At 43.6% G+C, this 23,296-nt stretch overlaps 1 protein-coding gene across 2 annotated transcripts; it reads right to left on the bottom strand.

Annotated features, from left to right (window-relative positions):
* Positions 1-23,160, bottom strand: CALCOCO2 (calcium binding and coiled-coil domain 2). 2 transcript variants are annotated; one of them, XM_059998236.1, is made up of 13 exons: positions 23,094-23,160; positions 15,916-16,105; positions 11,460-11,562; positions 11,171-11,304; positions 10,234-10,359; positions 9,284-9,372; positions 8,834-8,903; positions 8,211-8,333; positions 7,824-7,910; positions 5,015-5,110; positions 3,335-3,470; positions 2,069-2,097; positions 1-827 (listed from the first exon to the last, which is right to left on the bottom strand). In XM_059998236.1, the coding sequence occupies exons 2-13, from the start codon at positions 16,093-16,095 to the stop codon at positions 750-752; spliced, it is 1,251 nt and encodes a 416-aa protein (XP_059854219.1). In that variant the 5' UTR covers positions 16,096-16,105; positions 23,094-23,160; the 3' UTR covers positions 1-749. The 2 variants fall into 2 exon arrangements, with proteins under 2 accessions (XP_059854219.1, XP_059854218.1); XM_059998235.1 differs by having other exon boundaries at positions 290-1,558.
* Between the last annotated feature and the right edge of the window lie 136 nt (positions 23,161-23,296).

Here is a 23,296-nt window from a genome sequence, read left to right as displayed (position 1 = left end):
AGGTGAGGAGCTGTGACTAGGACAATACAGTTAGTCTAAGGCCTAACTTAGTCACGTCAGGGAAAACCACAGAAGGAATGCAGAGCTATAATTGGCTCAACCTGATCCACAGCATCATGTTTCACATCATTCAAAAGTTTCTGTAAAAGTCTCTACAGTGACCAGCTGGCTGACGGCCTGGGAGTCATTTCCATTTGTTCAGTCCCTGGGGTGGAGAAAATGGAATTGCTTCTTATAGTTCAATTAGGCAGATCTGGATGGAGGGAACTGAAGTTAGTTCACAAAAGGTGCCCAAATCCACACCCTTTCAAAAATGCACAGAAAGTTAGAACAAGAAAGTCAGGGCTCCAGATTTCTCAAACTAATGCTTCATCACCTCCCTCTCCACCTCAAGATAATGGCCAGGACACTCTTTTGTTGACTAGTTAAGACAGGTGAAGAGAAATCCTTGGTGGAGTCTATAATTCCGACAATCCTTTTGATTATACTTTCCCCACAAGCTTAAAAATAAAAAAACATGAACTCAAGGTTTATTTTAAATTACCAAAGTCCCTGAATAGAGGACTAGTTTATTTTTAGTATTAAAGCGATTAACAATAGTTCTTATTCTAACTTATCCATATTCAAACTCACCTGCTCAGAAAGTTGCAAACCCATACAGTTTCTAACAAGTCCCACTAACCATTAAGAAAGGACTTACAACAATAATAGTTATGTGCACAGGAAAAAACCAGAGTAGAAAATGCCAGTCAGAGGTATCCAGAGAGAAAGCCTTTCTGTGAGTGAAATATTTCATGTCCATTGTTCAGGAATGCTTCCGTCGGGAGCTGGGAAATCAAGATGAGAAAACTTTGGTATCCAAATTGGATATCTGGGTTCTCTGCCATGCCTTTTTTGACTATTCTAAATTAGTTGGAGAAGGAGGCCTGAGGAGGAGGTAGAAATTCTCAACCTCTGATCAGTCACCAGCCCCAGGGTTAGGACTGAGGACTGAGTACAAACACACTCAAGGCCTGACCTTGAATGGCAGTGGGACAACCTGGAAAACTACTCACTTAGTACTCGAGTCAGGCCTCCTGTGAACAGCCAGGTCAGCTCCAACCCAGGGCCTTTATGCTGGAGACCCTCGCAAGAATGGGCATTTTAGTTGAGAGGCTGACACAGCTGGAGTTATGTGACTTAAAAGGTACTAAAACCCACAAGGATGGAAGTAACAGCCCTTAACACTATGCTTCAGATAACCGACATGACTCCATCTATAGGGCAGCAGGACTAAGTAAATCCCTAATGATTCAGGTTAGGCAGGATCTTGGGTCATAACTCATAGTAGAAGCTTCTACTCTATAAAATCCATGTACAGTATAGATCCAGGAGGCCGGGACACTTAGAGAGTGTGGCACAACACATGGTCTTCAAAGATCTGCTTCTCTTTTGCTGGGAAGGCCTTGTCACAAATTGGACAATTCAAACTAAGGGGCTGCATGTGCTGCTCCAAGGTGTGATCAAACAAGTCATCAGGAAAGTCTGATTTGCAGGTGGGGCATTTCTTGATGGAGAGCTGGGAGGAAGAGCAAAGAGGTCAGTCCGAACGTAAGCTATATGCGGCAGAGACTGTGTCTGACTTTCTACTATATCCTCAGCACCTAGCATCATGCTTGGCAGATGGTAGGTGATCAAGAAGTAGAGGATGAATGAACAAATTCACATTTGGAGCTCCTCACTGGGGCATTCTCTAACCCCAGGATTGAAAGGATGTAATACTGCCTGGAAGGGGCACTGGACGTACCTTGTTTGGCTACCTGCCTGGTTCATATCTCCTCCCTAGTCCTTCTACCAAACTCAATTCACAGGTGAAAAATCTTCAGCGGAACACTGATGGATGAACTGTGTTTTCTTCTCCCCGCCCTAACAGGCTCTCTCAGCTTTCGGCACTGACCAAATTGACCCTGCTGACTTGGATTATCACAGTGAACCAGTCTCCCTACGGTTCTCCCGTGAACTGGATGGAGCAGGAAGGGAAATCTTCTCAAAGATTTGCTGTGGGCAATCTCAGGAGTCAAATACTTACCAGGCTGGGGGCAGGACTTTCTTGGATACCTGAAGGTAATAAAAAAGACTGCACTCAATGAAATGCATCCTTAGAATACATTCTCCAGCTGTGTTCTAGCAGCTGTTTTTTGTAACCCTCATTGTTCCCCTTCTGATTCTTTAGCTCTCATATATACCATCTACTTTGATAGAGGGGATCTAGGTCAAGGATAGTGGGAAAAGAGGAAAAAATAATGAAGTGGCATTTTCAGTAGCCATTATATAATCAGAAAAAAACAATAAACCTATTTTCAGTGTGGAGAAAATGAGATTTTAATGAAAACAGTAACAATTTAACACGGAAATAGTCTGAGAATAGATTTTAAGACCAAATCCACACAGTCATTTTTTAAATGAAATGTTTAAAAATATACTTTTAAGGAAAAATAAACTTGTACCCCTGCCTGTTGCAAAGATCAGATTGTGACTGTTAAGAGAACAGGACTGGGCTTCCCTGGTGGCGCAGTGGTTGAGAGTCCACCTGCCGATGCAGGTGACACAGGTTCGTGCCCCGGTCTGGGAAGATCCCACATGCCACTAAGCGGCTGGGCCCCTGAGCCATGGCCGCTGAGCCTGCGCGTCCGGAGCCTGTGCTCCGCAACGGGAGAGGCCACGACAGTAAGAGGCCCGTGTACCGCAAAAAAAAAAAAAGAGAACAGGACTGCTTTAAACTGTCGCAAAAAAGCAAATGAGGTCTCATATCGCTTTGGAGACAAAAAAGGAGGAAAGTTCCCTGTTTGGCAAAGACATCTGACCCCGGGTCCTTCAATGACAAGACTGGTTGTCACCCCACTTCCTGTCCTCCAAACCACTCAGGAGTCTCTGTTGAGCACATCCCTGCTACCCTTGGTCAGGCCACGGGGGTGGCTGCCTAACAGCCCATCCTGGGTGGCACAGTCCGCCTCTCGTGCTTCCACTTCCAAATCTTAATTAGCCTCCTCAGCTTTAGATGTATATATCTTCTACACAGAGACATTTCTCTGACTCATATATTTGGAATATAGCCACGGGACTCAATTTGTGTCTGCTGCCTCTAGGCGAATGATCTATTTGTGTCTTCTAGATTCAGATTTATTTCTCAATTAACACTTCTTGCCTGGCAGTCTTTCTGTTGGGTACTCAGCTTCTGCCCAACAAGTCTTAACAATGAGGCTGGTCTTAATTAGCATTTCAGATAAAAAGAAAATTTATTGGAGGAAAGGGATGCAAGCAGGGGCCTCCACCTCGAATGGCAAAGTTGTCTTACCAGAATATGGGTTTCCATAGACAAGTCCTGGGTTTGGTCTCGCACCTCCTTGATTCGAAGCAGGCGCTTGATACGGCAAAGAGTCATAATTCAGACCCATGTAACTCAGCAGTGTGCTGTTCTCCATCTTCAAAAGCTAAGGATAGAGTATTTAAAGAGACATGTTAAAAGCCAACAACAAATGGCCACAAGGAACTGGCCAGGGATGCCCATTACAGGTAGTCCTCAATTAACAGTGTGGCACTGGAGAAGCCCAAGAAATGATAAACCATAATCCTTCAAAAGGGGAAGCAGCAGCCTCAGTATTCCAAAGATCTGAGTTCTTAATATCTGAATTTAAATATGTATTGAATTTTGTTTAGAATGAATGCAAAAAGGAATTTTAAACCTTTAAATACACACCAACTGAAGGGGGTACAGAAGTTTTATGGATATGTGAGGGTGGTGGGAGCTATATTAAGATTGAAATTGTTACACATTATTGAGAGCAGAATGCTTTTTAGTCTCCTTCCTAGAACAATTTTCTTACACAGTGTGAATATTCATCTGATATAATTTTCCCTCTTCATGTTTTATCCCATTAAATGGATATGCCAACAGAGAGTGAGAGGGAGGAGAAAAGAGAGGGAGGGAATGCGAGAGAGAGAAAGAATGTAAGAGATCAAGCCACAAGGGGGACAGGCAGCGTTTAAAGTTCTTAGAAAAAAGAAAATCAGTAAATTTCCTCTTAACATCTTCAGAGGGTTTTACTACAGTTCCTAACAAAGCTCCAAATATCAGATCTTTCTCTTCTTGCTGCAAGTTGTGTGCATTCTTCCTCCCCATCCGCTGCACACCCTTCCCCCACCCCCAGCCCACACCATCGACTATTTCAAAGTCAAAGTACCGCTAACTAAATCAAGAGGATGAGAATGACAGGACCAGAAACAGACCCCAAAGTCTTTCTGCAAAATTGAAACACATTGGCATAAATGATATAATCAAAGGTAGAAATGATCACTTGAAGGCACAGCCCAGAAGGTTATGGAGAGGGTAGAGATGGAGAATGGCTGGAGGTGCAGATCGGAGGAGCAGCCAGAATGCATGGACACCTGCTCTTTGATGCCAGCAAGCACGTGAGAATGACTTCAAGTTCAACCTTATTTGCTGCCATCATCCTCAATCAATCAATAATAATGTGTTAGCATACAGCAGAAAATAAATACTGGTTGGATGAAAGAATGAACTGATGAATGAATGAATGCATGGTATTTATTTGGGGCCTACCATGGGTCCAGCACTGGTACAGACCACCACTTCTCCTGGTTTGGCAGCAGAGAAAAAGAAAAAAGTTGTGCTGAAGGAAAAGAGTCCCTCAGCTAGCACAAAAATGATGTAGGATATTACTCCCCAAAGACAATACTTAGAATAGCTGTGGAGTTAAAAGCAAAAATAATAAGTTAGATCTTCATCAAGGCTGTTCCTTTCAAGGTCACTACTGCCATGCCAAACAAGCTTCAGTTACAGAACAAAGAATGGGTTTTGCGGTAGATTAGGAAACCAGATGAAATGTACCCTTTGTTTGGGAGCAACTGTCTCATCCAATGTCCCAGAAAGGGCTCTTTTGTTTAACTTTTTATGTTATCATCACATCTCTGGGTCACCCTGCTCCTTCCCTTAAAAAGTCTTTTACACACTTACACCATTTTCTTCTTCCATTCTCTCTTTCTCTTTCTGCAGAACGTTATATATAATCTTGTTCTCACTCAGTCTTTTTGACAGGTCAAAGTTCTGGTCCTGTCAAAAAAAAAATTAGGATTAGGACCACCTATTGCAGTCTGGATCCAAGGTGGGGTAAAACAAGATCAAAGAGGATCTGGCTGTCCAAAGTGGTGGGACTGAGGTGGTGGAGAAGGAAATGGGGGTAGGGAGGAGTGGTACCATGGAGGTGATGCTGACTTACAGAAAAATGACTTAACAAAATGCCTGAAGGCTTGGGCTGGCATCAAGATGCCAGTTTCGTTTGGTTTAGCTGGGAGTAAGTGACCAAAGAGAGAAAAAGTTAGCTTGGGGGAAACCTCAAGACTGGCTTAACAGAATTAGGGATAAACTGAGCTTTTTTTAAACCCCACGCAACCATGGAAACAATCATCATCTTTGTCTTGAATAAACATCTCACCCAACACAGCGTGAAGCACTGAGTTAGGCTGGTGTGACTCCCTCCCAGTGTGAAGATAGGCATATGGACTCAAGTTACACTGAGGAAGAAGGAACCCTGGAAGGCATTTATCCAAGGCTAAAAGGAACCCAGACTGCGGTCCTGGGCTTCCCAGTACGATGGGTTCACCTGACTAGTTTCATGGAGCCAAAACTCATAGGCATGCTTCAGCGCTTCCCGACACCTGCCTATATACACACACATGCGAATACCTCACAAAAACACTTTAAGCTAATCCTACCAGTTGTGGGGTTTTTTTTCAAGATTTTTTATTTGAATGCTGTGCACTTCTAGCCGACCCTGAGGTAGTAATGCGAAAGGGGGCTACCCGATGACAGTGCTGACTGCAGGCCCCTGGTTCCCCACCCCCACTGGCTCCTGCTGGCTCTTCTGGTCCTGGTTCACTTCCTCAAAAGGCAGAAATAAGAAAGCACTATCTGAGTCTGTACAGAAACCTGCTCAATGGTTATAAAAACCTTCCCTGAGGGCTTCCCTGGTGGCGCAGTGGTTGAGAGTCCGCCTGCTGATGCAGGGGACACGGGTTCGTGCCCTGGTCCGGGAAGATCCCACATGCCGCAGAGCGGCTGGGCCCGTGAGCCATGGCCGCTGAGCCTGCGCGTCCGGAGCCTGTGCTCCGCAACGGGAGAGGCCACAACAGTGAGAGGCCTGCGTACTGCAAAAAAAAAAAAAACCTTCCCTGAGACCCATGGCTGAGCTGGGGCCTCTATTTCTGGGGATCTCCAGGCTGGTTTCTGGCCCCATACTCCATCCCTCTTTTTAGCAGAGGGTGTATTCTCCTTAACAAGGGTGTACAATCCTCTGGGCTTGGTCCAGGAGCCACAAACCTTCACACCCTTTGCTTCCTGGGCCCCTCATCTCTGTCACCTACCCGTGCGGCAGCCCTGAGTTGCCTGATCTGTTTGTGGAGCCGCTGACACTCTTTGTACTTCTCCAAGAAACAGGCTTTCCCGGCCTCTACCTTTGCCTTTAGGCGTTCCACCTCTTGTACTAGCTGCTCCTCCACTGCTGTTTTCTTGTTCTTAGGCTCCTGAAGCCTAAGATACATAGTCGTCAGAGTTAGGGGACTTTTGGATGCATGAGGAATAAAGAATTGCTATCAGACAGCTGGGGAGCCCCTGGATCTTTCAAAGTATTCCATGAAAACCAAGGAGGTTCAAACCTTTGAATGGCTGTAGATTATTTAAAGCAGATTTCTTTGTTACATCAGAGGTCACAAACTCAAAAGTGCCAATAGGGGCCTGGCAAGTAATGGAACTGAATGAAGGAGTGGGATGTAACAAAACAGTGAGGACGGCAGCCACATGGGGAACGCATGACCCATCTAAGGGGTCAGCAGCTCCAGCTCCAGATACTGCTACTGGGCGGGAGTGTCGGCTCATATGTTGCCAGAGCCTCTGATTTTTCAAGAAGCTGGAAATACAAATTTCTTTTAACGGGAAATGTTCCCATTTTTAAGTGCTGTTCACCAAATCAGTTTTTTAAAAAACACCATCTAGAACAATAAAACATTCCTGTGAGCTATACTTAATCTGTGAGTTGAAGATTTTCAAACTTTGTTGCATCTATTCTTTATTATATAAGCTAAAATACGCAGTATCTTATATACAGTAGGTACTCAATGATCAATTAGATAATGATTGAATGAATGAATGATGCATAGAGGATATGAGTTACATTCCCAATAACTGGATATTCTCCACACATCAGGAGTTCTCATGTCCTTACAACAGTTCAGAAAATGGAGCTTCTAGGCACCTGTGATCACCATGAGGCCTTGTTTCCAACAATATATTATAGGAAATTATTAGTCAATTAGGCTTTCATTACTATATTACATAGCTCAGAACAATTTATAATTATGATAATTGCTAACATTATATTAATTATAACAAAATTTGTCTGACTACTATAATATCTTCTAATTGTAGAGCTCATTTGACAATCATTAATTTGTCTGCCCCGACAAAAACTCTTTAAGAAGGGGGTAGGGGTTATTCTGTGTGATTCCTAGCCCAAGGCTCTATTTACTACAATCTCTCGTGAAGTTTAACTTCCAATATTCCTTTTCACTCGTCACATATTAGAAATGCCCACCTCTCCTCAACAGTCTATAAATGGCAGATTCTCTGTCCCTTTGGGTAGAGAGAAGAAAGTCCAGAGGTAAATGCTATTCTAATCTGTGTCATTTATCCTGTCCATCCCCTGAAAATAGGCTCTATCCCTTCCTTTCTTTAGGCTCCCTCCCACATAGCCATCCAAAGACAGACATGCCGTTAACTCCTGTTCTTTCTTCGCTGCAGCAGTTTCTTTCTGCTTCATCTCCTCCACTGTCCGTTCGAGCTCCTTCCGGTGTTCCCTCTGCACAAAAACAGATTTCAGTACCACTGCTGGGAAAACACATGCACACGCACACGCACAAGCACATGTGCGCACGCACTGGGGAAAGGCCTGCTAAGCTAATGAGCGAGCAGGGTGCAGAGAGAAAAGCAAGTCTTCTCTTGTAAGTTTCTGAGAAAAGCCGTTAGATACCTCATTTCAGATGGCTTCCCTGAGACCTTTCCCGCAGCCAGTGACACCCAGGTATATGATAGAGCAAAGAAAGAACAATGTATATATTTTTTCACAAATGCCTAAAAATATTTTGTTCCATGACTCTACCTGTTCAGTTAAGCTGAGAAAGAGCTGGCCGTTTTCCTTTTTCAGGTCCTCCAACTGCTCTGCTTTATCTTGGACTCCCTGAACAAGCTTCTCTATTTCTTTCTCTTGAGTTGACAGCTGGGCCTAAAGCAAAAATAGTGAATGTAACCAAAATAAAAAAGGAAAACTAAACAGGAACAATGCTTTTAAATGTGCAGTAACATAAAGAGATGTGTGTCCCCAGCAACTCCCAGCTGCCAAATACCCCTAAGAACGTCTTCACTCTTCAGCTCTACCTTACACCTGAGAATCTAAGGCTCAGCTGAGTAAAATCTGACAAGCCACCCTTTAAAGCCCCTCTTCAAGGCACAGCTTCCTAAAAAAGAGAGTCCTGCTGCTACCTGCTTTACATTCCAGGCCTTTTAGTAAGACTTTGCTTGAAAAGATTTTGTAGCTAAAAGAAAAGTTAAAAAGGGTGTGGAGGGCCAAGAACGGAAAACACACACACTGAAACTGTAGTGTGATGCTCTGAGCGATCCACCACTAGGCCCTCAGTACAATGAGCTGTATCTTCCTGGGCCACCGCAGTGGAGTGGTGGCAAGGCTAAGGAAATATACTTTGGCAAAGGTTTGGCATTACCTACCTGAAGCTGATCCACTCTGACTCCCATCTTTTCATTTTCTGAGGACATCTTCTGGTTTTGTTCTTTCAGCCTGTGGAAGTGGAGACGACTAAGTGAAAAAAAATACTGATTCTAGGTCAGCTCCCCCAGACCTTAAACGATTTAAGGCTGCCTTGGCCCTAAGCCTGCAGAGTTATTTTTAAATCCACTAGTCTCTTCTTCAGTCCTATTTTGGCTTCCTGACCTCAAACTGCAAGTGTTCAATACTTAACGCTAATACTTGAATTCAGGTCATTTGTCCTTACAATTCTGATACTAATTCTCTAACCTAGAATCAAAGAGCTCATGAATCAAAGAAGGAGAATCATACCTATCACTGTCATAATAGGAAGACTGTTCTAAAATCTAATCAGACCCTGCCTAAGGGTGTCTATAATACAGCAGCTCCTCCCATTCAAGAGTCACACTCACTGAAGAAGCTCTGTCTCCCAACAGTCCTTCTGCTCTTTCATTGTCTGTTCCAATTTCTTATTGATGCTCTTTAGGGTTTCTAGCTCCTCCTGTAGATTGAAACATCAAAGGGACTTAACATTTCTAAGACAGTGTTTAGGATCTCAGGCAGCCAACAAATATTTATTGAGCACTTATATGTCAGGCATATAGCATGACACAGCAGTGAATGAAATATCCAAGTAAAAGGAGTTCTATATTAAAATGTTCTTAATATGTTCTTTCCATATTAAAAATACATCTACCTTAGGAGTTTGGGATTAACATTATACACACTACTATATATAAAATAAATAACCAACATGAACCTACTGTATAGCACAGAGAACTATACTCAATATTTTGTAATAAGCTATACGGGAAAAGTATCTTATATATATATATATATATATATAAAAAACTGAATCACTTTGCTGTACACCTGAAACTAACACAACATTGTAAATCAACTACAACTCAATTAAAAAAAGGAAGAAAAAATACATCTACCTAATTTCTCTTCTAGTGGAGCTTATATTTGTCCATTAATTCATTAAACAAATATTTACTGAGTGCCTATTACACACCAGACACTGTTCTGGCACTGCAGACACAGCAGTGGGCAAAATAAAGGTGCTTTTCTCCTAGAAACGTGCTGTCCAATTAATTCATGAAAGCCACATACATAATTTAAAAATTTTAGTAGCAACATTAAAACAAGTAAAAAGAAATAGATGAAATTATTTTACTAATAGTATATGTATTTAATTCATTAAATGAAAATATCATTTCAATATGTAAACAATAAAAAGGAAATCTCTAATATACTAAAATCTGTGCCAGATATTAGTATAAGGGCGTGAGATCACAAGAAAAACAGAAAATGATTCTGATCTCCAACCTCCAAGTTCACCTTTAACCAGCAGCCATACCTGCTTCTTCTGGAGCCTAGCCTGCATGTCTGCGTTCTGCTTCTGGAGGCTGACACAGCTGTCCTTCAGCTGCTTGTTTTCCCTGCAGAGCTCCTCGTTGTGCTGCTCAATCTCTTCCACCTCACCCTACGAAAGAACGTTCCATAAACTCATGTTTGGCCCTTTATAGCTCAATGGATATTCAAGTCCCTCTAGCAGAAAATTCCCATAGGCTGGGATGGTTAGGGTCTAGCTGATTCCCACTCACTGTAGTGACATCTGTGTACCCCAAGTGGAAGCAGCCCCTCAGTATGTAGGGAAGCGGGGTAAGAGAGGTGTGTCTGTATAATTGCAGCATTGAGGCTGCCATTACCAAGAAAGAAAGATAAACAAAATTAAGGCCACAAAAAGTTAAAAGGGGTAATTGACAAAAGAACAGAGTTTTTTCTTGCAAACACTTAATATTGTTTGTCTCTCCTCTCAGACTTAGCTCCTTGAGACTGGGACAGGATTTTAATTGATTCTTCACTACATCCCTAGTGCCTACCAGAGTGTTGGATGGAAGTAGGTGTCCTGTTAAATAACTGAGTAAGCAAATGAATCTGAGAGATACAAAGATGAATATCTGGTGTGTCTCTCCTCAAAGGAGCTTATAAAATTTACTATGGTGATAAGATGTGCAGATGACAAAAATTAAGTAACTGGGAAAGTTAAATAACTGAATGTCAACTGAGTTACAGAAGTTTTAGAGAAAGGAGAAATCACTTATTGTTATGATTCTTGTTAACATTCCTAAGTCATTCCCTTAGGAATGGTGGGTTTGAATGGGTACTGTATAAAATTTTCCCAACAGTTAACTGTTAGACATTCAATAAAGGCTTACTGACTAAAATTCTACCCTATCCTGGAATTGCTACCCTTAGCGGCAGGAAGGGATTGAGATGAGACGCTTACAGACCTGAGTGGTAACAACCAGGATGTCCTCCTCATTTTCTGGACAGAACTGGAAAGGGATACTTGCCCCCCGGACCACACCATCCTGATCCACATAGCAGAACTGGTAATACTCATCATCCTTGGGCAGGTAATAAGCTGAAAACAGAACATGATTTTTAATCCAAAATAAGGTCTATTCAGAAAACTAAAAATCCGGAAGTCTTTTATCTACCCAGAAAGCTCAAGCTCAAGGGAATTAATTAGTCTTGGCTGCTAGCTGTCTTCTACCTTTGATCCAGTATTTTTCTCACCTTTGAACTGGACCTCCTGCTGTTTGGGAGATTTGCTGTTTAGGTCAACAGGCAAAGTAACCCACATGAAGGTGTAGTACTCACGGGTTGTCTTCCATCCCACCTGCAATGACAAGAGGCTCTTGTTCAGCATCTGAAAGCGCTCAGGTTTGGGCCACGTCTTCGTAAAATGCACTTTTTGTTATGTTGATTTTACAATAGAGTAAGTTCATTATGATACGATCTACCCACAATGGATCAAATCTTGTTTTTTGACTTATGATAACTATATATACAATTAAAAACTGGTATGCACACACACAGTCTAAATTACTTGTCTTAGAAGGAAACAAAAACTGGCCATTCAACACCCAGGACAAGAGTTCCAAATATTGTATCTCCAAGTCAGACATAGAACCGAGAGTGATCGGGGAAAAGTTGTGGGATTGTGAACCTTGATCCCGCTATTTTCCTACAACAGTGTTCTTGGAACTTCTTAATCAGAAAGCACTTCTGATCTGCCCTCTCCACTGGTTCGTCCTCTCCTGTGTCCAATTCAGTCTTGTCACCTATACCAACCCGGTTATATCACTGCGTTTAAAAGTGCATTTTATTTTATTTATTTATTTTTGCGGTACACGGGCCTCTCACCACTGTGGCCCCTCCCACCGCGGAGCACAGGCTCCGGATGCGCAGGCTCAGCGGCCATGGCTCACGGGCCCAGCCGCTCCGCGGCATGTGGGATCTTCCCGGACCAGGGCACAAACCGTGTCCCCTGCATCGGCAGGCGGACTCTCAACCACTGCGCCACCAGGGAAGCCCCTAAAAGTGCATTTTAAAAATAATGTGTGTGTTGGGGTTGGATGCAAGAGTGTTCTTAGACTATGAGGTACCAGATAACTGAGTCCAATCTGTAGAGTTTTCTTTCTTCAGTGTTTTTCTTAATGCATGTTTAATGAAGGCTTTTTGGTGATAAAGATAACAACAACAATCTGGTAGTCATAAAGGCCCCTTCTAGGTATGGAATGCAGTAAGTCATAAGATATAAGAATACTGTAAAATATGCCTCAGAGCAGAAAGCTGGCGAAGTGGAAAACATTCTCACTAAATGTGAAGAGGGTAAAAGACGGCTCAAATCCCATCTGGAAGATGAGAGTACACTGGAGAACAGAAAAGGAGCCGTGTGTCTTCAAGGGGAGAATACTCAGCAAATAAGCAAAATTACATTTATTGCCATATTGTGACCCTGCCTGAGCCCAGTGGGAAGAAAAAGAACTAAAAATAAATTCCACGTTCATATACTAAGGAATCAGAGCAGGGTTGAAAAGGCTGTAAGTGCATCACACATACTAGGGCATGTTTTAGTGTCTCATTAACACCCACACCATTGCTGTAAGCACCTCTGGGCCACTGAAACCTGTGGAGGTACAGGAAGCAGGAATTTTATGGAGTCTTCATTCACATCCTGGAGTTTCTTAATGCACTGTGACCAAAATATCATCTAGGAAGGCCTAAGAATTACTGCTGCCTTGGAACAAGGAAGCAACTCCTAGCCACCTGCGATTTCTGTCCTTGGCTCTTCCATCTGAGCAGTCCTAGTCGCAGCCTGCCTCTTGTGCTATGACATCTCCCCTCCCCGGAACCTTGGAACATCGCATAAATGCCCGGGTAAAGGAGAGTATGGAGCACAGGGCTCCACGTTGAAGGAAGAAAAGCTAACTCCCATCCACTTTAGGCTTTATCACTGGTGGTAGCTTTCACTCTATGGAGAAGATGTAGCATATTGCACGTGCAGAAACATTTTGTGAGGGCCTACTTGGTGCTGGGAACCAGCAGTGTTAGGGCAGATGAGGAGTTGAGGGGTATGATTAAGACTACACTGCAAGAACACCAGGAGCACTTTAGAAGTGAGCTAGGAAGTACACAACTTTACAGTCAGCCCTTAATTCTCTAACTGACCATCTGTTGTTCAAAGGAATTCAGCAGAAAAGAGGAAGAAAAGCAGAGGTTTGGGAGTCAAACAAACTTGCTTCACCGCTAGGAGACCTTGGGAAGGTCACCATCTTGAGTACATTCACTTTATTCATCTGTGCACAAGCAATACTACTACTTACCTCAGGGGGCTGCTGTGCTGTAAGGATTAAATTAGAAAACACAAACACACACAAACACACACACACACACACACACACACACACACACACCCCTCATCAAAGACCTAGCACATCATATGTTCTCAAAAAGTTTGTGTTCTCTCTTTATTAGTCTTAAACTTTGCTTACACACTTTAGGGTAGGTGTTCAAATCAACAGCTTTGTGACAATGAACATCAGAGGCCATTCTCTGGGTTAACCACAATTTCCTTATTGTGGTACGCAATACCTCTGAAATGAATGAAGTATAGATGCATTTAAAAACAATGCTTTTAAACATTTGTTTTTAAAAAGAATAACACTTTCGGGACTTCCCTGGTGGTGCAGTGGTTAAGAATACACCTGCTGGGCTTCCCTGGTGGCGCAGTGGTTGAGAGTCCGCCTGCCGATGCAGGGGACGCGGGTTCATGCCCCGGTCCGGGAAGATCCCACATGCCGCAGAGCGGCTGGGCCCGTGAGCCATGGCCGCTGAGCCTGCACGTCCAGAGCCTGTGCTCCGCAACGGGAGAGGCCACAACAGTGAGAGGCCCACGTACCGCAAAAAAAAAAAAAAAAAAAAAAAGAATACACCTGCCAATGCAGGGGACATGGGTTCAAGCCCTGGTCTGGGAAGATCCCACATGCCGCGGGGCAACTAAGCCCGTGCACCACAACTACTGAGCCTGCACTCTAGAGCCCGAGAGCCACAACTACTGAGCCTGCGTGCCACAACTACTGAAACCCGTGCACCACAACTACTGAAGCCCGCGCGCCACAACTACTGAAGCCCGTGTGCCTAGAGCCCGTGCTCTGCAACAAGAGAAGCCACTGCAATGAGAAGCCCACACACGGCAACAAGAAGTAGCACCCGCTCACCGCAACTAGAGAAAGCCCTCGTGTAGCAATGAAGACCTGACACAGCCAAATAAATAAATAAATAAATAAAAATAGGGCTTCCCTGGTGGCGCAGTGGTTGAGAATCTGCCTGCCAATGCAGCGGACATGGGTTCGAACCCTGGTCTGGGAAGATCCCATATGCTGCGGAGCAACTAGGCCCGTGAGCCACAACTACTGAGCCTGCGCGTCTGGAGCCTGTGCTCCACAACAAGAGAGGCCGCAATAGTGAGAGGCCTGCGCACCGCGATGAAGAGTGGCCCCCGCTCGCCGCAACTAGAGAAACCCTCGCACAGAAACGAAGACCCAACACAGCCAAAAATAAATAAATTAATTAAAATAAATAAATAATTAAATAAATAATAAATAAATAAAAAGCATAAGACTCTCATCTGTTTTAGAGTGAAGTCCTCACTGGAAGTTGCTCCGGCTGTCCCTCCGGTTGTCCACTACCCCCACCTCTAAACACCAGCCTTGTTACCTACAGCTTCCATCGTTCTATCACTTAGCTTGGAATTCCAAACAATTAAGGAGAAGGAATTCGATGAGGAAATGTGAATTAGCATCAGCTCCTACACAGTGCACTCAAGAACGATGTCTGATTTTAGGATGAACAGCATTGGTAAACAAGCACATGACATACTGAGGTGTCAAAACAAAGGTCACTTATGTTGGGACTCAGCAGTGTAAGTTACTTACGTTTGACCTTTATCTCTGTCTCTGTAATTAGGACGATTTGTCATTATGGTGTGTGAGTGAGTGAATGAGTAAGAGTGTGCATGTGTGTGTTTGTGTGTGAGGGGATGTCAGAGACAGAGATACAGAGGGGGAAAGAAGAGGAGCTAGACAGTAAGTTGACTATAATAAAAAGTACCATTTCTGTACTTGAACTGACAGGGCGATTAGACACTGGAAGAGGAAACCGAGGGAGCTCATAAACTTTCCGTTCTTGGAAATCTTCACAAAGAAGCAAGACACGCTTATTCAGGAACAAACTTCTTGGATGCAAGATATAGGACAAGGTAAATTTTCAACATCCTTTCCAGATTTGTAATACTTATATTAAAACAAATTAAACACTGTACTAAGTAAGCAAGTGACGTTTAAATTCACAGAAATTATATAAGGGGCCACCTACCCCAGTCAAGTCATAGATGAATATTTCAAAATAGGATAATTTAAAAAACATTTACATTTGGTCTTTGAAAGTATAATAAAACTTGTGGATTGTATGATTTGCTATCTTATTTTAGCTTAAGACTGAAATTAAAATTTGAGTCCTACAGCACATGCTGGTGTGTGTAGGGAGAAGTGCTAGGGAGCTTAGTTTAGGATTTTAACATTGGCCACACATATATGCAAAATGCTTATAATACAGAGACAGACACACACTCAGGTAACTAAGATGAACCTCTAGTTCCCAGTCACTTGGTACTAAATTAAGCACTTACTCTAAAGATGCCAATCCAATCCTTTCGACGGGGAATGAAATGCTGGGTGAGGGTGTAATAGCATGTGATGTCCCCTCCAGGGACGTAGAACTTCTCCACACTGTTAAAGATGACCTGAGAGAAATGACAGTGGTCCAGCAAGACAGCTGATGTGGGGGGATCTTCTACTGTCTCTTCCATGGTAGGGGTCCTGTTATGAGATATGGGATAGAATAAGGCTCAAAAAGGGTTGTCTGAAATGCTGGAAATTTCTGGGCTCTCACCCAGGAAACATTCAGTTCGGGGCAAGTCAGTTAAAGCAAAAGCCTGACAAGTATTGAGATCACACAACTTGCTTTCGGTTTCACTATGAGCCACTTTGCATTCATAACTTCCTGTGCTATAAGAATTTTCTGAGTCTCTGTGACCTCTTCACCACAGGCACCACCACCCTCACATACCCTTGTTCTCTGCTCACATCTAGTTTGCGCCCCTTCCTCTAAATGCCTTAAGTAAGGCAGCCTAGAGGTTCCTGAGCTGGGAACTGTTAAGACTTAGATTCTAGATTTTTCATTCCAACAAGCCCTATGACTTTTGGAATGTCAATTTCTCTAGATTTCAGCTTCTCTATTCAATTTCATTTATCCTGTAATTATCGGGTCCTTCTATACATTAAGGCACTCTGCTAGGAGCTGGGGATGGGTGCAGAAAGAAAGATAGGGATGAGAGAAGGAGATTATTTGACATGCAGTGGTGACGAGCATGGGTTCAGAAATCAAAATGTTGGAGTTCAAATTCCAGCTTCATCACCTATTAAACGCATGCCCTTGGGTAATTTACTTAACTGGACTCTGTGCATGGTTCCTCATCTGTAAAATGGGGCTAATAACATCTACCTCATTCTTTTTTTTGTGAGCATTAATTGAAACACAGGCATACCTCGGAGACATTGCAAGTTCAGTTCTAGACCATCTCAATAAAGCACATACCTCAATAAAGCAAGTCACACAGTTGTTTTGGTTTCCCAGTGCATATGAAAGTTATGTTTACACTATACTGTAGTCTATTAAGTGTGCAGTAGCATTATGTCTAAAAAAATGTACATACGTTAATTGAAAAATAATTTATTGCTAAAAAATGCCAAAGACTTCCAAAAGTAACATCAAAGACCACTGATAACAGAGCACCGTAACAAATATAATAATAATGAAAAAGTCTGAAATATTGTGAGAACTATCAAAATGTGACACAGAGACATGAAGTGAGCAAATGCAGTTAGAAAAATGGCGCCAACAGACTTGCTCAAGGTAGGGTTGCCACAAACTTTCAATTTTGTAAAAAAAAATAGTATCTGTGGGCTTCCCTGGTGGCGCAGAGGTTGAGAGTCCGCCTGCTGATGCACGGGACATGGGGTCGTGCCCCGGTCCGGGAAGATCCCACATGCCGCGAAGCGGCTGGGCCCGTGAGCCATGGCCGCTGAGCCTGCGCGTCCGGAGCCTATGCTCTGCAACGGGAGAGGCCACAACAGTGAGAGGCCCGCGTACCGCAAAAAAAAAAAAAAGAAAAAATAGTATCTGTGAAGCAGATAGGTATGCCTACAATGTGCAGTGTCTAGTCCTTAAATCAGTACCTGCCATAGAGTAGGCAATTCACACAAAGTAAAGGCTGAGTGACAGAATAAAGCACGTGCACAAAGTCTGGATAAAGAGAGGGTTTTACAGATGTTAGTGACTATTACGTTTGTGTTTCTTTTCTTTTCCGTCAGTCTTTGCCCTCAAAAGAGTCCCAATCCGATATGGAGGTTAGATGAGAATTTAAGTGACTGCCAAATAAGTGCAAAATGCTCTTGGGTTCAAAAGAGAGAGAAGTGAAACTGGTTAGGAAAATGAAGAAAAGCTTCGAGGAGTGAGTAGAATCCTAGATAAGCCCTCGAGGAAGATTAGAATTCTGACAAATGTGTTTGGGGGTGAGGAAATTCCAGATGAACGAAGCAGCATGCATAAAAGCAAAGAAACAGAAAAATGCAGCCCATGGAGGACAGCAAGCAAGTTTGGATTCCTATCTATAAAATGGGGCTAGTAAGCTGTATTTCACCTTTCTAGGTCATAGTACAGATAAAATGTGATCAAGGATGGGAACTATTGGGGAGATAAAAACAACACACAAAAGAAAACAAAGTCTTTTGAATTGTCGGGACCTCAAAAGCCACATGCCTGTCTTCTAAATGCATTTAGTGAGTCTATGTTTCTCAACCCAGAGTTCTACTGGGAAATGAAAACAATACTGCAGCTCCACACAGCAGATGCAGAAAGGGCTGGACATTTGCAAACACTACTACATGGTATCTTACAAATTCAGCTGTTAGAACGTGTTGGAAGATTGTACACACACACACACACAGACACACACACACACCCCCCTTAAAAAAAGAGTAAGTACAATAACCAGAAAAACACAGTAGCTCTTCTAGCTCTGCCCCACCCCACTTATTTCCTGGTTTTATTTTGAACTCTAAGCTAACAGGCCTCCTCTTCCAGCTCCCCCAGAAGTCAATTTTTTCACAGAGAAGGTAAGAGAACTTTGAGGCACTGAACTGTCTGTTCTCGAGACTGAGCTAAGGAACTAAGAAATGTACTAGCTTTCTGGTTTGTGACACAGTTTGGCCACATCCTCAACCTCAAACCTCAGATCAGTTTTTCTAAGGAAGAAAGAGGTCACATTCCAGTCTAGGCCAGTACTTGTTCCTCATGATAAGCTGTTGACTACTGATCTGTTGGATGCTGTGGGAGGTTGGGCAGGGAGATTTCTCAGCTCGCAGACTCCCTGTCTTTCCTAGTGGTCTTCAGTCACACTGAGGCCAGCATAGCCCCTGTGTCCTAAGCCTGGAGCACCATTTATCTGAGCATGTGACTTAATCTGTCCTTTACTGTGGATCATGAGAACACTCCGGAAAGAGTGAATTCGGGGCCTGTCTCTCAATTAGCCTAAATACCATCATACTCCCTGTTCTTTTCCTTCATAACACTATCACCACTACATACACAACAGAACACCTAGCCCATAGCAATCACTTATTGCTAGGTACTCATAGTACTTACTCACTGAATAAATGAATGAATAAGATACATATGCAATTCATCAAAAAGTGAAAGGAAGCGGCTTTGTAGGTAAACAATGCTGTGAATGATGGAGGGGCTGATTATTGTCTTTAGCCCCGCTCTTAACTTGTTGGGTACCTTTGGAGACGCTGTTTCTCAGCTTTCTCTTTTCTAAAATAGGGTGAGGCGGGAGTTCCCTGGTGGCCTAGTGGTTAGGATTCTGGGCTTTCACTGCTGTGGTTCGGGTTCAACCGCTGGTTGGGGAACTGAGATCCTGACAGAATCTCACTGAAGAAAGGACAGCATACACACACAAAATGACATGAAAGAGCTCATATTCTGAGGCCTGAGTGCACAGCCAATGGAACCTTCATCTCTTGTCATTCATCTGAAAACCTAACATCTGTCTGGAAAAGTCAACAGCCTTGGTTCCTTGCTTATCAAAAATATAAGAGACTCCATGAAGTTTTCCATTTCAGAGACCTCATTACATTCCCAGAAGGACTCAGGGGACACCCAATGGCACTCCGGGTGTTTGGAACTCAATCATTCTTGAAATAAAAAACTCTTCTGCCAAGACTGCAGAAGGGTTTGAGGAGGTAGAGTGAAGAAAAATAGTGGCTTTTCTGCTTCTTACCAAAGCCGACGACTTTTAGAAAAGGCCATGGGTAAACCTAGAGCATAACCATGTCAATCTACACTGGGTCAGTGAGGAGGTACCTCATTCAACTTTTCCTGGAAGGAAGCTATCTACTGATTTTTAAGGTCAGTGATCCTTAAAGCTTATCCTCCCTCCCAGCGATAAAATTCCCTGGGAGAAATGGGCTCCAACAACGGCTTGGGAAATTGTCTTTCTGACAAAGCAGTCTAGAAATGACTGTTTGTGGCGGGGGCGGGCAGGAAGGATGCGGAAGGAAAATTAGAATGATTTAAGCATCAGCTCCCCTCTTTTAACCACTCTTCCCACTATAGAACCTGTCCACCATCCACTTCTAATTCTGGCAATATCCACAGAGACAAGGAAGAGAGAAGAAATACAAAAAGAGCAAATGTTAAATTTAGAAACCTAGAGTCATTAAAAAGCAGTGGGATGAATTAGGCTCCCTAGAAGTCATGGAATGGTATTCCACTTAATTCCTTACTCCTACCCTCAAATCAAAGACTGGCCATATAACGAGTGACCAGGGAAAACAAATAGAAAATTTTAAAAACAAAGCATCAGGGCTTCCCTGGTGGCGCAGTGGTTGAGAGTCCGCCTTCCGATGCGGGGGACGCGGGTTCGTGCCCCGGTCCGGGAAGATCCCACATGCCGCGGAGCGGCTGGACCCGTGAGCCATGGCCGCCGAGCCTGCGCGTCCGGAGCCTGTGCTCCGCAACGGGAGAGGCCACAACAATGAGAGGCCCGCGTACCGCAAAAAAAACCAAAACCAAAAACAGAAAACAAACCATCAAACGTGGGAAAATAATGCAGAGATTCCACAAACTGTCAGAGGCACTTTAGTTGGACTCTGACACAGTTGCTACTTTTTCTTTTTTTTCAGCTCAGTTTCCAAAATGATTAGGGTCCTCAGAGGAGGCAGGCAATAATAGGCAATATATCTTAAAATGAGTCTCCCGAACTGGCTCCTGGCTTCTAAGAAAACCTGACACATTTTCATCTAATGAGCTTCTCAAGCCTAATACAGTACTCCCAGGACTGTTCCATGAGGGCATAGATTCTCGTATATTCTCCTGAAGGAACAAGAAGCCAGTTCTACTCCTGCTCTTTCTTGAATCTGTAAACTACGCTGATACGCTTTTTAGCAGAATAATTGAAAAATGTTAAGCTTTCTGTCTTTTTTTTTTTTAAGCTTTCTGGTTTAGGTTCTAACAGTGCAAATATTCAACCAAATCAATTCACCAATTTTCCTAAAGCTTTTTCCTCATGTGTGCTGAACCACAAAGAATAACCTTATAAAACGACAGCAACAAAAACTAAAATTCTAGCACAAAGAATGCCCAACATTTTTACATTCGCCTTTTATACCAGTGGGCACATGTTTCAAGAGAAGTGAAGACTATAGATTATAAGTTTCTCTGGATCAGTTCACAGAAGGAAACCAAATGAATCCACAGCCGAGAGAGAAATGCCAATCAGTTCTTCATTTGGGAACAGTAAAAACAAAAATAAGTAAAAACTAAACACACATTCAACCTAATCCCTTCATCCTTCTGCTTACTTAAGTTTCTAAACTACTAGCAATTAGCAAAATGGACAAACTGATTTGAGTTCCACTCCCCCTGGCCCTGGAATAGATGCTTCCACAAAACTACCCTTTAGAGAACACTGACAATAGATATTATGGGTGTGTAGATGGCCCTGAGATGGGGAGCAAAAGCACAGACACATAGTCACTGGTCCTCAAATTATGAGAGCCACTTGCTCTAATCCGAATTTTCCAAGTTCATTCCAGTTCCTTACCTAAAATCTTTCTAGTGCCTTAAGTAAATTCTGTACCCCCAGGAGACTTTTAATACCTAATTCAGTAACAACTGTTTGGATTAGCTGCCCGGCTTATTCTAAGCAGCCTTCATCCCACATACCACAACACCACAGTGCCAACAGTACTAGGGAAGAACAGAAAAACTGTTCTGGGCAACCAGGAGAAACTGCAAAAAGCTCCAAGCTGTGGACTAAATCTCCATTTTATTCCATTTTACTTTACTGAGATTTTATACTTTTTCTGTGAAAAGGGTGATTCTGCTAACCCTTGAAGTGACCTGGGTAGTGACAGTGTTTGAAGTGTAATAGAAAGGGGACTAAGCTAGGAGCCAAGGCACCTGGGTTCCTGTCTTAGTTCTGCCACTAACTAGCTCTGAGATCTTGGCCAAGTCACATTACCTCTTTTTAGGCCTCAGTTTCCTCATCCGTAAAACACACGGATCAGGCAAGAAAATCTCTAAGGAACTTTCCAGCTATAATGATGATCCCAAGTGAAGGAAAAAGGAAATGAAAGAGTTTAACTGTCTTTTCATCTAAGAAAATGAGGAAGCATGGTATTATATTAATAAGCACAGTCAAAAATTTTAAAGAGCCCTATTTGTACTATCTGACTCCAAAGACCACATGACTTGTGTTACATAACTCTTACTACCTTTCTTAGGGTCCTTCCCACTCCACAGCTGTCATTTCTGCAAAAGGGTAGAGTTTCAAATAGAGGCCCTCTGAAAGTATCGGTGAAAGTCACTCACCTGGATATTCCTTAATCATGTGCTCTACACAGTCTACAAAGACCTATTGTATTAAAAGTCTTTTGCTTTTAACAGTTTTTGCAATAGTGGAGATGTTATAATACATAGCTTTTGTATTATTCTACTCAGCTCCAACCATGGCCACTTGTTGGCTTACATCAGAAGCCAAGAATCCAAGTGATAGAAAAAAGTTTAAATGTCCAGGAGGGGTTGAAATCATAATAAATTAGAGTGGGAACATTAGCCCCAAACTAAATTGGGGGTGGGGGAAGATGGGGGGGGATGGTGGGGAGGGAGGGGCCACCGGAGATCAACGGTAAAGAAGCAGGTCACCGCACCCCAAGTGCTCTTTCTTCTCGGTCGTCTAGAACATCTCCTCCAATTACAAACGGCCTCAACTGAAGGAAGGGGGCTTCAGGGATCAAGACGGGGAAATTGAGGCCCATAACTTGCCTAGGGTGACTGGGCAAGGTCCGCCCTCGGCCACAGCCACCAATGACGTCAAGCACGGGGATTAAGGAACCAACACGACCTCGGCCAGAGAGGCGAGGGCATGACGTCGTGACTTCAAGACCCTCACTCGGGTCAGAGGATTCCTTCTGCCCCAGGAGCCGCCCACCCGGCCCCGGGCACTGAATCCCTACCCTCCTCGGGGAAAAAACTGCCCTCAACCCTCCAAGGCCGCGGAGGGGCTCCAGGGGCCCCATGACGCCACTCTCACGGTCACCCTAGAAGGATGGAAGGAGGTGAAAACCGAAACCAGCCGCACCACTGCCCGCCCATGGCCCTTTCTCAGGACTGGATGTGTGAAGTCGGGGAACCCGAGGGCCCAACTGTCCCTAATTGCCCACCTTCACTCCAGGGACTCACCAGGGGCTACAGCCAGCGGCGGCGCCACAGCAACAGGGCGGGGAAAGAGACAGAGGCGGGGCTGAAAACCCAGGGCAGAGCGGTCCCGTCTGACCCCGCCCGCTACGTCGTAACGGTCAGCAAGCCCCGCCCTCACCGCGGTGCTTTTGGGGACTTGTAGTGTTTAGGTGACTGGGCCCCAGGGTTGCTCCGCAGCCCTGTAT

The sequence above is a fragment of the Delphinus delphis genome, chromosome 19, assembly GCF_949987515.2.
Source record: "Delphinus delphis chromosome 19, mDelDel1.2, whole genome shotgun sequence".
NCBI classification, from domain to species: Eukaryota; Metazoa; Chordata; class Mammalia; order Artiodactyla; family Delphinidae; genus Delphinus; species Delphinus delphis.
The sequence above is the reverse complement of the archived record's forward strand: the minus strand, read 5'-3'. Positions and strand labels throughout refer to the sequence as shown.

What these genes read in the sequence shown, in the direction of transcription:
- CALCOCO2 (XM_059998235.1), bottom strand. Translation starts at nt 16,095, where the DNA reads ATGGAAGAGACAGTAGAAGATCCCCCCACATCAGCTGTCTTGCTGGAC. An exon ending in TGGGAGACAGAGCTTCTTCA is followed by an intron (nt 8,904 to 9,283) that starts GTGAGTGTGACT and finishes CCACTTCCACAG; the next exon opens with GCTGAAAGAACAAAACCAGA. An exon ending in GAATGGAAGAAGAAAATGGT is followed by an intron (nt 3,471 to 5,014) that starts GTAAGTGTGTAA and finishes CTCTATCCTTAG; the next exon opens with CTTTTGAAGATGGAGAACAG.